This window comes from Phoca vitulina, unplaced genomic scaffold (assembly GCF_004348235.1).
Source record: "Phoca vitulina isolate PV1807 unplaced genomic scaffold, GSC_HSeal_1.0 scaffold84, whole genome shotgun sequence".
Lineage (NCBI taxonomy): Eukaryota > Metazoa > Chordata > Mammalia > Carnivora > Phocidae > Phoca > Phoca vitulina.
The window spans coordinates 4,928,448-4,945,665 of NW_022589787.1; the positions used below are offsets into that span (position 1 = coordinate 4,928,448).

Sequence of the window (17,218 nt, forward strand, 5' to 3'; positions counted from 1 at the left end):
TAATACTCAAAACAGCATTTGAAAAAGAACAAAGTTAAAGAATTATCACAGCCTGAATTTGGGTCTTTTATAAAGTTATAGTAATCAAAACAATGTGGTATCAGCATCAAAATACAAAAATAAGGCAACAAAACAAAACTGAGCATCCAGAAATAGATCCACAACATACACTGACAAGTGATTTTTGACAAAGGTGCAAAAAGCAATTCAACAGAGAAAGGATAGTTTTCTTCAATAAATGCAACTGAAACAACTGGATATCCACACACACGCCCCCCAAAAGAATTTCAGTACACAATATATAAAATTTAAATCCAGATCAAGCATAGACTTAAATATCTAAAACTACAGGGACGCCTGGGTGTCTCAGTCAGTTAAGCATTTGCCTTTGGCTCAGGTCATGATCCCAGTGTCCTGGGATCGAGCCTGCTTCTCCCTCTCCCTCTGGCCTGCCTGCCTACTTGTGATCTCTCTCTCTCTCTATCAAATAAGTAAATAAAATCTTTAAAAAGAAAATCTAAAGCTACAGAACTTATATAAGAAAACACCGGAAATGAATCTTCGTGATCCTGAGTACACAAAGCCTTTTTAGATATAACCCCCAAAGTACGATCCATTAAAAAAATGGACTTTATCAAAATTAAAAATCTCTGCTCTTTAAAATTCACTTGTGAAGAGAATGAGAAGACAAGCAACACTGGGAGGAAATATGTACAAGTCACATATCTGACAAAAGACTTGTACCCAGAATATACAAAGAACACTCAAGGGGCGCCTGGGTGGCTCAGTCGTTAAGCGTCTGCCTTCGGCTCAGGTCATGATCCCAGGCTCCTGGGATCGAGCCCCACATTGGGCTCCCTGCTCTGTGGGAAGCCTGCTTCTCCCTCTGCCCCTCCCCCTGCTTGTGTTCCTGCTCTTGCTGTCTCTCTCTCTGTCAAATAAATCTTAAAAAAATTAAAAAATAAAAAATAACACTCAAAACTCAGTAAGAAAACAACCTAGTTTTAAATATAGGCAAAAGATAGGAATAGACACTACAACAAAAAACACATTTGGATGGTAAATACACATGATGCTCAACATCATTAGTCATCAGGGAAATGCAAAGTAAAACCACAATGAGATACCACTACATATCCACACAAATCTAGGTTCAAATTATAAAGACTGACCAAACCAAGTGTAGACAAAAGTATGGAGTGAGCTGAAGCTCTGGAACAACAATGCAAAAACAGTCAGTAGGATTCTTAAGAAGATAAACATACACCTACCAAATGATTCAACCATTCCTCTCCTAGGTATTTACCCTAGAGAAATGCAAGTGTAGGTCCATATAAAGACTTGAACATGAATGTTCATAGCAATTGTATTTGTAGAGCCAAAAACTGGAAACAACCTGAAAGTCCACCCACAGGCGACTAATAACAAATTGCAGTATATGCGTAAGTGAAATACTACTCAAGAATGAAAAAGAATGAATTATTGGTACATGCAACATAGATGAATCTCAAAATAATGATGCTGAATGGAAAAAGTGAGATTTAAAAAGTACCTACTGTATGATTCCATTTATATAAAACTCAAAATGCAAACTGATATACAGTGTCAGAAAGCAAGTCAAGTGGTTGTAGGAGGAAGGAAGCTGAGAAGGGGCACAAAGAATATGTATATTTTCACTTATCTTGACTGCAGTGATGCTTTCACAGGTGCACACATGTCAAAGCTCATGGAAATTACACTTTAAATATGTATGGTTTGTTGTATGTCAATTATATCTGAGTTAAGCTGTTAAAAATACCAAGCAGCCCAGCCCAGCACAGTGCTTATATATGTCAAGTAGTTATTATACAGCATTGCCAGAACTGATCTGATCATAATAGAATCAGCATCATACTTCCTTTTAAAATTTTCATTCCAGCATGCAAAAATCAAAGTACCATGATTAATTTGTGGCCTTGGTTCAGAATGCAGTTAACACAATGCTAAAACCTTTAATCTGGTGGTCTTATCAAATATTCTATCTATGATGTTGCTCTACCATACAGAAGTATCTCATACTAAATACAAATCTGTGTTACCTAAATAGGAAGCACCTAAAGGGTCTCTTGCAGTCTGAAAGAGGACGGGCTCATGGACAGAGGGTGTTGCCACATCAACGGTAGTCCATGCCACACTGTGTGAAGACCCACAAGCCACTCGCGTGATCTTCTGGCCTTCTAAGCCTTGTACAAGCGTAGGCTTTCTATTAACTGTGGTTGTGCCATTGCCCTGTTGGCCGTGGTCATTATCCCCCCAAGCATAAACCTGTTATAGGGAACAAAAACAGAATTTTTCAACATTTGAGAACATTTTCTTTAAATTCACTTCAAACTTCTTTCCAATAACTATAAATAAGTATTTACTTAATATCAATCCAATGAATTCATCTGTTCTGTTTTGTTTTAGGAAGCAGGGAGATTCTCCTCTTCAACTAAGTTCAATACTTATTTTTTCCTTTATTTTGCAAAGAAAAATGATCAAAAACAATATGCTCACTTTTCATGTAATTCACTTCTTGGCTTTACAGAATTAGAAGGAATAATTCATTTTTAATTCATTTTGATTAAAAAACAGTGTGCTCTTGTTACGATGAGCACTGGGTGTCACATGTAAATGATGAATCACTAAATTCTACTCCTGAAACCAATATTACACTATATGTTAACTAACTAGAACTTAAATAAAAATTTGAAAAAAAAAGTGTGCTAATTTGTTGTCATAAATGAATTTGTAAAATATAACATGAGCCTGTCATGATATGGATTCTCAAAACAGAAGAATGACTTCATTTCTAAAATGACGTACATGTATCTCCCCATCGGTTATCCATTTCTAAAGTAAAACACTGCTAATACCTTAGCAGTAGGAGCACCTTCAATGACAATAATCTTTTCACCATTCCAGGTGGACTTTAGAGCAGGAAAGCCTACCACTTTACAACATCTGTCAGTCAGCAACTCTTTAATTTACCGGGTGTCCCTGCCTACGCTGACAACTGGGCAGATACACACAAGAACAAAATGGGCACAGCCCATCCTCCTGGTTCTTTAAGTACTAAGACTCATTTCATTTCATCATGAATTATACTTTTGACGCAAGGACTTGTCACCTCAGCTTACCTGCCCTGCATCTGTGACTGCCAGGCAATGCAGGGCCCCGACGGCCACATGCACAATCTTCTTCCCTCTCAGCCCTTCCACCACCTGTGGCTTCCGCACATGCACATCAGAGCCGTGGCCCAATCTGAAGTAATCCCCCTTCCCCCTGCAAGGAGATCAACAGTGTGCATTTTCATATATGGTTATCGTCTGGCAATGTTCCATCAGGAAAACACTCATTGTTTACAGCACTAGAGCCAGCTCACTAACATCACACACGGTGCCCAGGGTCTCTGAAATTATGTTATAAAACAGTATATCATTAATTCAAATTAATTCATTAATTCTATAGCAAGATCCTTAATGTGTGTTGTATACACTTAAGTTACTGATATAGGTTAATTCTTCCTCAAGCTGTCTCTGAGTCACAATACTCAAGCTAAGGCCCATCACATTGTCACAAGGTCAGCTGGATGCCCCACTCCTTTTAAATTTAATAAAATAAGCTTTCACAAGAGAGACATGAACTTTTTCAGGATCAAAGAAATCAGAAGTCTGCTTTCTGCCAGTTGATCACTAGGCTTCTGGCATGATAAGAAAGAAGAAACCGGGGCGCCTGGGTGGCTCAGTCGTTAAGCGTCTGCCTTTGGCTCAGGTCATGATCCCAGAGTCCTGGGATCGAGCCCCGCATCGGGCTCCCTGCTCCGCGGGAAGCCTGCTTCTCCCTCTCCCACTCCCCCTGCTTGTGTTCCCTCTCTCACTGTGTCTCTCTCTGTCAAATAAATAAATAAAATCTTAAAAAAAAAAGAAGAAACCTTCTACGTAAACCTCACCTAAACAGGGAAGACAAGCTGGGCTAAAATTTCTCTAGTCTTCTTTTCCAAATGACCCACTTACAAGAAAAATTTCTTATTATAATATTGTCACTAATCCCAACTCGAAATAAATAAAAGAAAAAAGATGTCTGGATATAAGAAAATGAAGGTTAACCATTCCTCCAGGGTGGGCGTGGATTATAGGGCAGAGACCCACCACTGTCTCACATGGACAGACACACTGATGGGTGACAGAGTTTACATACCATGTCCACACCACTCCTGACTTGGTGAGAGCCAAGGAGAACTGAGCTCCGCATTCAATCTGGCACACTCCCTGTCCATTCAGTCTCTCAATGTTCTGGGGAATGTTACAGCCTTCACTTCCTCCCCGGCCCAGTTTTCCAAAGTCACCATCACCCCAGGAAAATACCAAACCTAGGTTTAAAAAATGCATACTTCAGGGCAGTGCTTCATGATGTTCCTACCCACCCAGAAACACAGAGTCAGGCAGGAGCTCACCTTCATCAGTCAGAGCCAGGGTCTGTGCATCTCTACTTCCACATGCAACCTGGATTACTCTGTGACCAAGAAGGACTTTCACCTACTCAATTACAAATTTAAAAACAGAATCAAGCACAGGCACTGAGAAAACAAGGGAAATTTTTTCCATAGACTGAAAGCCAATAAAGCACACGTCTTTATGAACTTTCCTAGACTCGAAGCTTATCTTCTCTTGAAATCAGCAGATGGTAAGCTTTCTGTAAGCAACAAAAATGTGTATAATCACCATTTTGGGCTTCAGTTGTGTTGTATTATCCCCATGTCCCAACCGGCCGTACTCTCCAAGGCCCCAGGTGTATAGCTCCCCACTGGACGTGAGGGCTGCACTGTGTGAGCTCCCACAGGCAATATCCCGGATACGCTTGGTTTTCAGGGCCTCTATAAGCCGTGGCTTGTCACAGTTCCTAAAACAAGATTAAATAATATTCCCTATAATCAATCCAGTCTTTTTTAAAGAAGAAAAAAAGGACATCTACACTGGTCCACATCTGTAGATCAACTTAACTATCAAACATTAAAACAGATCATGAGGCCGAATCACATTCATAGATATTTTTAACAAATATATTTTTAGGTTCCATTTTCAAGAATGACCTATCTTATTTAATTTTCTACAAAATAACTACCAAAGGATATTCACTATTATCATCAGTAACGTTTCTTATTAGCAAGTAATGAAGAAAATATTCTTACATTCTGCTGAAGTGTCCAAGTTTGCCATCATCACCTTCACCCCAGGAAAACACTTTCCCATCAACAGTTAAAGCCGTAGCATGTCGGCCACCTGTAATATTCACACAGATACAGGCTGCCAAATTTGGTTTACAAAAAGTTCACAGCATTATTACTTTACTCTGCCTGGCATGCAGCATTTGTTCAATGAATACGCATTCAATAAATGAGTAGACAGGATCAGCATTTCAGGGTGAAAATATATAAAGTCAGTGAACTTTTATTAAATTACAAAGTTTAAATCCTAGAATGAATTTTACTTGCAAAGAAGAAGCAAAATAGTGCCATGTTTAATAATGAGGTTCCTGTTATGTTAAATATATAAAAGATCAAAATTCAGGTGGAAAAAAAGTAAAAATAAGTACATTTATGATTAGGGAAATTATCAAATGCACTGGCAATTAAGCTTTAGAGAAATGTACACCAACTGTGGAGTTATTTAAGCAAAAGCACCATCATTCACAATTAATGCATTATACCTATTCTTTCATGGTCATGCTCTTCCCCAGTGGGGACCATTCTCCCAGCCCATCTACTCTGTCCCAAGACTGAAGAGCACTATCTTTACTGGCTTTTTCTCTCTGTCACCTGTGTCCTGCCAACTCCTGGGCTCCCAGTCCCCCAAACCATTCATTCTGCCCTATTCTTTACCAAGAGAACCCACACTAATGAGAGTAACAATGTGCTCAGCTAAAAACTATACTTCCCAGAGTCCCTTACCCAGAGAAGATGGTGACAGAGATCCAACAGAAGTGAGAGAGGCTTCCTGAAAAGCGCTTTATTTAGAGGGGCTAAGTGGGCTGGAGGACACATCTGTCTGTGCTCACCTAGACAGAGCTGCATGGTCATCTGTCAACGAAGGTGGAAAGAAGAGCAAGCCTGTGCTTGTGCTCCTCATGGGCACAGAGCTACCATACTAGCCCTGGACCCCATCCCCAGACTTTTACAGAGAAGAAAAGTAAAATTCTATCTTGCTCAAGCCACTACTGTTTGGACTTGCTTTTATATGGGGTTAAACCTAAACCTATTCAGTGCAGGCATGAACTGAGTTTTGTAACTAATTTATTAGTTCCATTCCTGAAAGGCCTAGCATAGTGCTTCGAAATAATTCTCAGTAAAGGTTTCCTAAATTGAGAGAATGTGATTTGTTTTCAAAGAACCTTTCTTATCACTGGGGTTCACAGACACTTTGGAAATCTGATGAAAGCTACAGCCTCTTTCACCAGAAAAATAACACGTATTTAAGCACAGAACATGATGATTTCAAAGATGCCATGAACCAAAGACCATAGCTCCGAGACTGAAAACCCACACCTTGGAGAGGGGTAGTCCCTACACACCTGGAATGCCAACAACTGCTGATCTCTAAAAAGCCTCGTGTAGCAAAATAATTAAATTCTAGACCACCTGGAGATTTACATTATCCAACTTTTATTCTTAATAAGTAAACTTGAAAAAGAATACACCCTAGGGAAAATTATTTAAAGGCCATAATTATTTGCAGAGCACGAGCAACAGGTTTATCTGCGTATGAGTGCCAACTCTGGCCTGGTACCTGAATGAACGGCCACCTTCTTGACCACATAACTGCTAAGAGCTGTAATCTGCCGAGGGATGGGCACAGTCCCGCTAGAGATGCCTAGCCCCAGTCGGCCATTTGTGGCTTCTCCACAGGCATATACCTTCCCTTCCACAGTCACTGCAAAGAACAAGAGCAAGGACAAGACTCACTTTTCACAACATAACAACTATGTTTTTGGTGGTAAGCATAATTTATAAAAAATTTTGGGTATAAGAATAATCATACCTGCAAACAAACTTTTAGAACCACCAGCCACCTGTACCACATTCAAAGCAGACAGTGTCTCAGAGAATGAAGGAACCTTTATCTAGAACAGGATTTTTTTGTTAAGCAAAAGAAGGAAAAAGATCATTTTATTTATGCTTTTAAAATTACAAGTATCCTTATTAGATGATATAAGAAATTACTGTTTACCAATGAAGTTCTTTTCTCTTAGAGAGATACACTAAAGTATTCTAAGGATGAAAGAATATATTGAGATATACCTTAAATGGGGGGCAGGGGGTGTAAGATAAATACATAAAATAAAGACAAAAAATGTGACCTTCTACTGTTAACTGTTGAAGCTGGTACAGGAACATGAGGGCTCAGGTCCCTATTCTTTCTACCTGCTATGTTTGAACAGCTCCATAATAAAAGGTGAAAAATAAAATATACATAATGTAAAGATATAACCAAGTATCTGGTAAACTACATCTTATTTCAGGTCTTGTCCTACTCATTCTTATTGATTCTGACATCTCTAAGAAATTATACACTTCAATTTCCCATTGTAGATGGGTGTGACCTAATTTAAAATTCTTTAAGCCCTTGTCTAAGAAACCCTTTATGATTCCTAGAAATTATCAGATAGTCACTACTACAGTGCAAGAAATCTACCCTTCATGTACAAACTCCAACAAAGGGCCATGTGCCTCAGGATCACCTAGACAGCCCTGCACTATCACAACTGAGACTCCCAGATCTTACTGCCCCCTACCCACCTCCAAATGGAGTCTACGGGCCTTAAAACACAAATGCATTCAAGGCTGTTCAAATAAAGATGAAAATTTGTTGTACTTGAAAGGAGAGACTTAAAATGAGTTCTAACTTTCCTTCTCAGCTTCTCAACAATGCAGGTAATAAGGGATTTCATGATGGGTGAAGTTTCACAGAATACTAAAAGGAAGCAGAGACACTCACTGAAGAGAAACTGTTTCCAGGCACTAAAACTTGGAGGTATTTGTTTTGTGGCTCTTCAGTTAAGAGACACTAAGTAACATAAATAGATACTGAATTCAACTCTAGTTCAAATGCATCATTTGTTGTATCTACTCTTTAAATGATATCTTGCTCATCTTCACACCACTACAGCATTTTTTACACATTATTTTGTTCATGGTAAGCAAAAATGCTTATTGTATTGATGGCAAAATAAATATAATTACAGTCTATAATTTTCATCTATATGCTTGTTGAATCTTTTCAAAAGTGTATTTTCTAGTTTATAGAACAGCAATAATACAACTACATCTAACATGCACTATTTTCCAAGGACAGAGGCTTTAACAGAAACTAAATTTGATAATAATGACAAGTTCACATCGAGAATTTCTTCAGAAAAGTCAATTTAAAAAACAACTTATAGAAGGTAAATAATCATAAAAACCTTAGAAGAGGTCTAATTATTACTGAGCCTCTCTAGGGCAAAGGCACCAGCAAAGCTCCTCCTCAATCATGGGATGACAGGTAACATAGGAACTTCAGGAAGAGGGGGAATACCTTAGAGCCCTTCAGGCCGCCCAGCTGGTCCTTGTCATTCAGTCCCCACACAAACACCTTGGTTCTTATTGTAGCTGCCGATTCCAGCCCTGCAGTCTTCTTTCTAATAAGGCTAACCAAACAAAAAAGACAGAAATAGAGGTCATTCAACATAAAAATATTTTTTTTAACAAAAAGGAAAGCAACCTCAAGCAAGTAAAGTTTGCTGATTACTATCAGAAACTCTTAAAGTTTTGTTTTAATACAATGAAACCTCAAGTAAATACACAAGTTAGTGTACCAGAGGGTCAAAATTTCTAGATACCAGCATGCTACCTTTTAATACTATTATTTAATTCTAGCCTTGTTTTTGGTGGAGACTTTTCTATGACACACTGTGCAGCTCTTTTCTTCTTATACACCAACTTGAACACAACAGCTGTTTTACTGATTCACAGATATTCCCACCCAATGTGTCAACACATATTTACTACAGATGTTAAATGCAGAAAACACTGATTAAATGGTCCTAGGAGTCACCACTGGGCCTGGCATTTTGGCAAAGTCCTTAAACCTAAACATCTGGTAATTTTTTTCCCTCAAAGAACTAATAAAATAGATAAAACCATACAACTTTTGAGGTACTCTAACACAGTTACAAGTCCCAAAGCAAAATGCAATTTTCTTCCTTCACACCTTCTGCCCACCATATAGGCCAGCTGGACTAGAGGTCCCCTACCTCCTTTCTCTCCTGAGAGGCCTGCCCCGTACCCCAAGGCTTCTGAAGCATAACTCTGGCAGCTGGCTCCCACCACCTTGTTCATTCTATCTCCTGACCTGCCCTCAATGGGTTGGAAGTTTAAATGCTTATTGCTAAATTCTTGAACTTGAGACCACCAAGTACATGGGACAGTGCTAGATTTTCTTGGTTGTTAGTTGATACCAGGTACTAAGGAACCTGTGTTTGAGGTTTTTGGCTTTTTATTTGCTTTTGTTCTATTTTTATTAACAAGGATGGACAACCAACGGCTCCAGAGACTAGGTTCTAGATAGGTAAGATTTTTGAACATATATATACTAATGAATATTTATATTAAGGGATCAAAATTTTATGGTCTGGGGATTAAAATGTAGGAAAATCCTTTCATCTGATACCAGGCACAAAAGAGCAAGTATATGTACACTGTAATTACAGATCTTCCTCTACCTACAATAGTATTTTACCTCAATAAACTCATCATAAATTGAAAATATTGTTAAGTTGAAAAGTATTTTAAAAATGCACCTAACCTACTCAACATCATAGCTTAGCCTTGCCTACCTTGAACATGCTGAGAACATTTACATTAGTCTACAGTTGGACAAAATCATCTAACACAAAGCCTATTTTATAATGAAGTGTTGAATATCTCATGTAATTTCTTGAATACTATACTGAAAGTGAAAGTATGGTACGGGTACAGAATGGCTATAATAAGTATATTGGTTATTTACCCCTGTGATTACATGGCTGAGAGCTATATAGCTCGCTGCTGCTGCCCAGTGTTAAAAGAGAGGATTGTACCACATATTACTAACTCAGGAAAAGATCAAAATTCTAAGTTCGGTTTCTATGGAATGTGTGTCACTTTTGCACTATTGTAAAGTCAAAAACTTGCAAGTCAAATAAATCACAGACTATCTATACTTGATATACCCTGTAACACGTTTTTAGTCAAAAATATGTATTGGACACCAAGAGTGATATTCAAGATATGTAATGACTGGTACCACGTAATTATCAACCAGTCAGAATGGAGGCCAGCAGGTCATCAGTGTGGGCATACCCCAGTTGTGTGTGTGCTCTGTGGGAGACTGCTGGGACCACTTACTCACCCTGAAATTATTAGCTAATTAAGATCTGACTGGAAAAGAAAAACATTACATTCAAATACCTAGAAATCTTTTGTTAATGTATTCAATTATGTAAAAATTTAATCAATGAGTAAAAGCTCAAACTTTTTTCATTATCTCATATATACATGTATTTATGTATTTGTCCAATTCATTTTCGTAGTTACTGAATAAGTATATACAAACCTATAATCCTTTCTCTTGAAAATCTCAATGATTCATTTAAGTGAACTGGTATTTTCCTTCCTTACCATCAGTTTGAATCATAACATATAGTACAACATATATTCTAGATGAGGTAATGTTATATATATTATTTTCTTTTCAGTTTCAATGCAAAGTTTCCAAAATAAAACAGGACAGAATCCAAACCCAAGATCACAGAACCCTAGAATAACCTGATTTATTATCACAGTTGCCACCCATTCATGATTAAGAGAATGTGCTTTAATAGCAGTAAGAGGCAGTCTTTCTAAAAGACTACTTACATCACACTCTAGAAAGCACAAAGGGCAGTGGTCAGAAGAACTCAGCTAGCATGGTACCTGCCTCCTTCGTGTATCTGCAAGGATCAGACTACACCAGTAGGACAACAGTAACACACATAAACTGATTTTGCATAACCTTTGACTTAGCCATTTACTTTTAGCAATTTATCTAGGAAAATACAACTTCTCTGAGGAAAGTGATTATCTACATTGTTTTCTCCTGGGCCATGAACAAGGCTCAGAACAATCCCCTGCACGTAACAGTCCTCCATAAACATCTTAGAATAAAAGAAGCAAATGTGCAGAAACCTGGCAGGTATCTTTCTTCATCCTTGGTATACGCTATTGCCCTGCCAAAAACACCTTTTCTGCCCACCTGGCTTTGAAAACTCTGACTTTTCCTGAAAGTATGCCTTTAGAGGGAGTTTTCCTTGTCCTCCTGACAAATAAATGCTCTTTTGCAGATTATCAAAGGATGGTGCACTTCTCCTTCATGCACTTCCCACAGTCATAAAGCCACTCTGATGTGTATGAGTTTGTCTTATCTTATTGTGCATATTCACCACAGCATTCAAAGGACGTAGAACAGGGTTTAGCCCACAACAGGTGTTCAGTAGATGGACGGTGAAGGAATAAATATGGTAATAGTCATCACTACAGTACTCTTGCAAAATATCAAATTGAGTAAGTAAACGAGAACGTAGTCATAAGATGAAATACTGCCCTCAAGAAAATTACATAACAAAAGACTAATGATATGGGTATTTTGGGGATGAATATTGCTCACAATTGCACAATAACGTGAATGTACTTAATGCCACAGAACTAGACATTTAAAAATAGTTAAGAGGATACATTTTATGTTATGTATATTTTATCATAATAAATTTTAATTTAAAAGTTGACAATAAAATATTTAGCACAGCAAAGAAGACTATAAAATATATACCATATCATGCCATTTCATAGAAAAACACAATTAGAGACAGATAAAAAGAAAACTACAGGGATATATACCAAAATATTAGCTGTGATATTTCAGGTAGAAAAATTAAACATTTTTCTTTTTAATGGTATTTATCTAAATATAATGTTTCTACGTTAAACATTCTCTTAAATTAAATTTTTGAAAACAATTAAAATTTACTACATTCCTGGGTGCATAAAACTACTCTCATTATGAAATATACTCTATTTACTTTTATTTTTATTTTTTTGTTATTATGTTATGTTAATCACCATATATTACACCATTAGTCTTCGATGCAGTGCTCCACGATTCACTGCCTGCACACAACACCCAGTGCTCCATGCAGAACGTGCCCTCTCCAATACCCATCACCAGGCTAACCCATCCAACCACCCCCCTCCCCTCTAGAACCCTCAGAAGAAGATAGCAGGAGGGGAAGAATGAAGGGGGGGAAATCGGAGGGGGAGATGAACCATGAGAGACGATGGACTCTGAAAAATATTTACTTTTAAAAGTGAGAATTTTGGAATGAGCACCACCAATAACAAATGGCTCTCACCTCCCACTGTTGCCTTTTTCGTCTTCTTCCTCTTCATTATCTGAGGCTAAGAAAGGAACTGCAGCCAAATCCTCCTCCTCTGCACGGATGCGTCCCAGCAGGATAAGACCATGGATTTTACAATCAATTCCTGAGCTCCTGCACTGCTTTATAGCAATTTCAATATACCTGTGATACTAGACACAAAAACAGTAAACTACAGACTTTTTAGAATCAAATACATGAGATACTTAAACTGGAGAGCAGCATATTTGAGACATGGAATGTGTGGAAAGTTAGAGCTCTTTTACTTAAATTCTGGAAATATCAAGCAAGTTAGGCAAAATTAACAGTCACTATTGAGTACAGATTAAAAGAAGTCATTGATCACCAAGTATTTCTATCCAAGGCAAGGGACTCACATTGATTTTCTTACTAAAATGAAACAGTATGATAGCTTTACTGAATGATGCAAACTTTTCTGTCTTAAAGCTTTCTTGAGGGGCACCTGGGTGGCTCAGTCCATTAAGCATTGCACTCTTGATTTCAGCTCAGGTCATGATCTCAGGATCCTGAGACTGAGCCCCACATCGGGCTCCGCACTGGGCATGGAGCCTGCTTGGGATTCTCTCTCTCCCTTTACCTCTGCCCTTGCCTGGCTCCCCACTTGCATGTGCACGCACATGGGCTCTCTCTCTCTCTCTCTTTCTCTTTCTCTCTCGGGGAAAAAAAAAAAAGCTTTCTTGAATCAAAATGTATTAGGAAAGAGATTAAATGTCAGGTGGTTCAGAACCTTCATAATTTTTAAAACTAATAAAAATATTTGAATATATGTAAATTAGAGAAAATCATACAAATAGCCCTGCAACACTATCACCTAATTCTAAGTTATCAACATATGAGCAATTTTGTTCATATATGGATTATATTAAGAAAATTCCAGGCAGCATGTTGTTTCAAAACTTCAGTATATATCACTGAAGTACAGGCATTTAAAAAAAAAAATCCACATTACTATTATCATACCTAAAAGAGTAATTCCTTATATCATCTACTATGCTACCAGTGATTAACTTTTATGATCATCTCATAAACATTTTTCTATTGTTGGCTTGTTCAAATCAGAATGCAACCTCTCCCTGTTATGCCTTTGACACTCATTTGTTAAAGTTGGCTCTTTGTCCTGCAGAATGCCCCACATCCTGTATTTGGCATTTACAGTATTCCTCTATTCCTGCATTTCCTGTGAACAAAGAGTAATTCAGCACGAAGCACACATACTTCCAGCGACTTCTTATTGCCTCAACTGGACCAGATCAAACCTCAAGACCTACTACCTATGATCTCACAGGAAGCACAGGTGGAAGAAAACCATTGGGATAAAAAAGACAAACTAAAAAATGAGTTATTCTACAGGAAAAGAAGACCCAGTTTCCTTCTTTAGCAAGGAAAAACCAAGAGAATTAAGACTTACATGAAGTACAAAGTGCAGGCACATAAACCAACTACAAAAAGATATTTATGTTATAACTGGGAAAATGTAAACACTGGCTGGATATTATATGATATTAAAGCGTAACTGTTAGGTGTGATAATGGCATTGTGGTTACATTTTTTAAGTCCTTGTTACAGATTAATACTGAAGTACACAATATGGATAAGGTCGTATCTCGGACTTGCTTTTCAACATTCTAGGAATTAAAAAAATGGAGAACATATGGAAGGAGAAAATGAAACACAATTGACAAAAATGTTGATAATTGTTGAAGATGGGTCAAAGGTTTGTGGGGGAGTCAGTATACTTTCTATTTTTGGTTATGTTAGAAAATTACCACAATGAGCCATTTTTATAGGAAAGACAATGCTAGAATGTCCACTGGCTTCCCAAGAATGATTAATATTCTAGTTCTTAAATTGGTTGGAGCGATGGAGAGTGGGTCATGAGTTTTCCAATTACTCACAACGCTTCATATTTCTCACATGTATCCTGTATACTACTCCATACTTATCAAATATTATGTAATAAACTGTTCTGAATTGAAAATTTATTGGACTACAATTAATACACCTTTTATGAATGATAATCTCAGCTAGTTACTGATTTCATTAACTCTAGTTATTGATTTAAAGTATAAAAATATTCAGGAGTATAATTAAGACATTAGACAAGCTGCTTTCAGTTGCCTAGCAATGAGTTACCAATAAAATGCACTAAAATTCAATATTATCTTTTTTCAGAAAAACTCAATATTGTCTTTCATTTTAATAATTTACCAGTTTATTCATTTATTAACACCACTGGTATTAATTGGTATATCACAAAATAGTTCAATGACATTTAAGAATGAATGGTGTCCCACAATTCTACTTATTGAAGATTGGAAATAAAGGCCAGATCATCAATTCTTGGACCTGGGAAAAGGAGCTGGTAAATTCCCATAGACTGGACACAAGTTACAAACCTTTCATCCATGAACAAATTAACCTAATGGCTATGTATCAGCTTCTTTTAAGTAACATACTGGCACCACCTTGAACTTGTCTGCCCTTATGTGGGCAGACTAATGATGATGATAATTATAATAATAATAATGAATGGTGAACTACGTTTAATAATTTAAAAATAAACTCACTTATAAAAAACTTTAGATGAATAAAAGTCAATCATTTAATATCCTTATCCACTATCATTGCACCAATTAAATAAGTCCTCATGAGACAATAGTATGGGTGGTATTATTTCAAGTATGTTGAATTTATTAAAATAGTGTTGACAGCTGTGTAGAAAGATTATGGAAAGATCTGAGAAACAGTCTCACTGCTCTGTAATATAGAGGTACTACATAAAAGAACTTTCATTGATTCTCTCAGATAGCATTTTCAAGATTTATAAAAAAACCTGTATTCATTTTGAAAATTACCTTATAACCCATCAAAACAGCTCAGCACTTGATGCCAACAGGTATGAAAACAAAAAAGCAATTTCAGTGTCATATGTGCAGTTAGAAAAAAACCATCACACATTAATAGATACATAATGAAAACAATCCTGTGCTGGATATAAAGAGCAATCTGAAGTGCCTAGTAACAACTTTTGCTAGGAGCTTTACCCTCACTTCTCACTTAAGATAGTGAGAATGAAACTTATTTTGTTTCCTTTCTAAGCTGATCTGATAAATAGCAAATTCAAGTTGTATACCTGTCAAATTTTAAAATACAATTACTTAATTCAGGGGGAAAAATAGGCTCAATGTTAATATAGAGACAGCCAAAAGAGTCATCTCCACTTACCTCTGTGCAGTCATTCAGAAGGGACACTGTGGTGTCAGTGGGGTTAATATTGATTGTCTTTAGTTCAATTAGATTATTTAGGGAATTTCCACCTAGGGGGAAGAAGGGAGATAAAGGAATCAGACAAAGGAGTTTTTATCATATGAGAGAAGATACTGAGTAAACTAATTCAATTACCTGACACCACTACCAGGGAAGGCATGTAGCTACTGTCAGCGGGATCAACTATCATTTTTAATCTATGAACAAGAACATCTGGGAAAATCTCCAAACGAATCCAATGCTTAAAAAAAAAAAAAAAAAGTATTCTCAGTTAATAAAATTCAGCCATATTTTAGCTATTAAAACAGTGTCACTAAAGCTTGGATCTACATGAGATTATCCAAATATATGATACGGCCTGAGAGAGAGGAGTATTCTATTCCACTACTTACTTGTTTATTAAAAGAAAGTCTCACTCTAAACCCCAGAAATGATTTGTTTACAGACTCCTGACCTAGGGTGGCCCCTTTATACCCATCAAGGAGTGGGTAATAGAAAATACTGGAGTCAAGATGGAAAAAATAGCCCCTCTCTCCAAGTCTGACCACGAGTTCAGATGATGGGCACCCACACTTGAGTGCAATTATGATAACATTCCAAAGAGCAATACCTATTTGTTCAGATATATTAGAAAAACTGCTCACCAGAAGCAGAATCTGAACTCATACATTTTATGTGGGAGAGTAACAAAAATAACAGCACCCTATTACACTCTCTATCAATTGGTCAGTTAGATAAAATCTATTACATACAACATTTAAAATCTCTAACAATAAAAACTGGATGGTTTATTACTCAGTAGCTTTATAAAAATAATTATGAACTAAAATGTAAAATCAGTACTGACAGGTGCTATCCCAGTATAACTTAGTAGGTTTTTCAAAGTTCATTTTGAAGCTTAAAAGGTAAAGCCATCTAAATAAAAGCATTTCTGGAAGTGTCCCCATGGCACACTACCTTTCCTTGTGAACCAGATGACTGCCAGCAGGGCTCACTGCCATCAATAAGACGAGAAGCCTGGTTCACAGAAGATGACACATTTAGGCTCTTTACCATCCGGGACCAGCTATCCAGAAGCATGCCTGGCTGAGTGCTGTGACAACGCTTCAGCTGTTTTCCAGAACGGCCACAAAATATTGCAGACTGTCCTATTTAATGGTGGTGGAACAGTGTTAATACATGTAGGGCAAAACCTTCCCAACCAAGAAATAAAGAATACTATCTAGTAATGAGCTTCCTGCTTCAAGAAAATAGTAAGTTTTCAAATTAAAAGAAACTAATAGCCTGGGTGGCTCAGTCGGTAAAGTATCTGAGTCTTGATTTCGGCTCAGGTTGTGGTCTCAGGATCGTGAGATCAAGCCCCACATCAGGCTCCATGCTGGGTGTGGGGCCTGCTTAAGATTCCCTCTCCCCCTCTCCTTCTATC

General features: G+C 37.3%; 1 protein-coding gene across 5 annotated transcripts in view; it reads right to left on the reverse strand.

The window, feature by feature from the left end:
- LOC116626202 (E3 ubiquitin-protein ligase HERC2) overlaps positions 1-17,218 on the reverse strand; it is a 219,770-nt gene that overhangs the window by 45,556 nt on the left and 156,996 nt on the right. For all 5 annotated transcript variants that reach the window (XM_032395408.1, XM_032395407.1, XM_032395406.1 and 2 more), the window contains 13 exons: positions 16,750-16,940; positions 15,928-16,033; positions 15,751-15,842; positions 12,481-12,656; positions 8,592-8,703; positions 7,056-7,137; positions 6,804-6,947; positions 5,210-5,300; positions 4,743-4,920; positions 4,475-4,556; positions 4,219-4,390; positions 3,159-3,303; positions 2,079-2,304 (listed from right to left, as the gene is read on the reverse strand). In XM_032395408.1, coding sequence (XP_032251299.1) covers positions 2,079-2,304; positions 3,159-3,303; positions 4,219-4,390; positions 4,475-4,556; positions 4,743-4,920; positions 5,210-5,300; positions 6,804-6,947; positions 7,056-7,137; positions 8,592-8,703; positions 12,481-12,656; positions 15,751-15,842; positions 15,928-16,033; positions 16,750-16,940 — 1,797 coding nt within the window. The remainder of the gene's footprint in view (positions 1-2,078; positions 2,305-3,158; positions 3,304-4,218; positions 4,391-4,474; positions 4,557-4,742; positions 4,921-5,209; positions 5,301-6,803; positions 6,948-7,055; positions 7,138-8,591; positions 8,704-12,480; positions 12,657-15,750; positions 15,843-15,927; positions 16,034-16,749; positions 16,941-17,218) is intronic.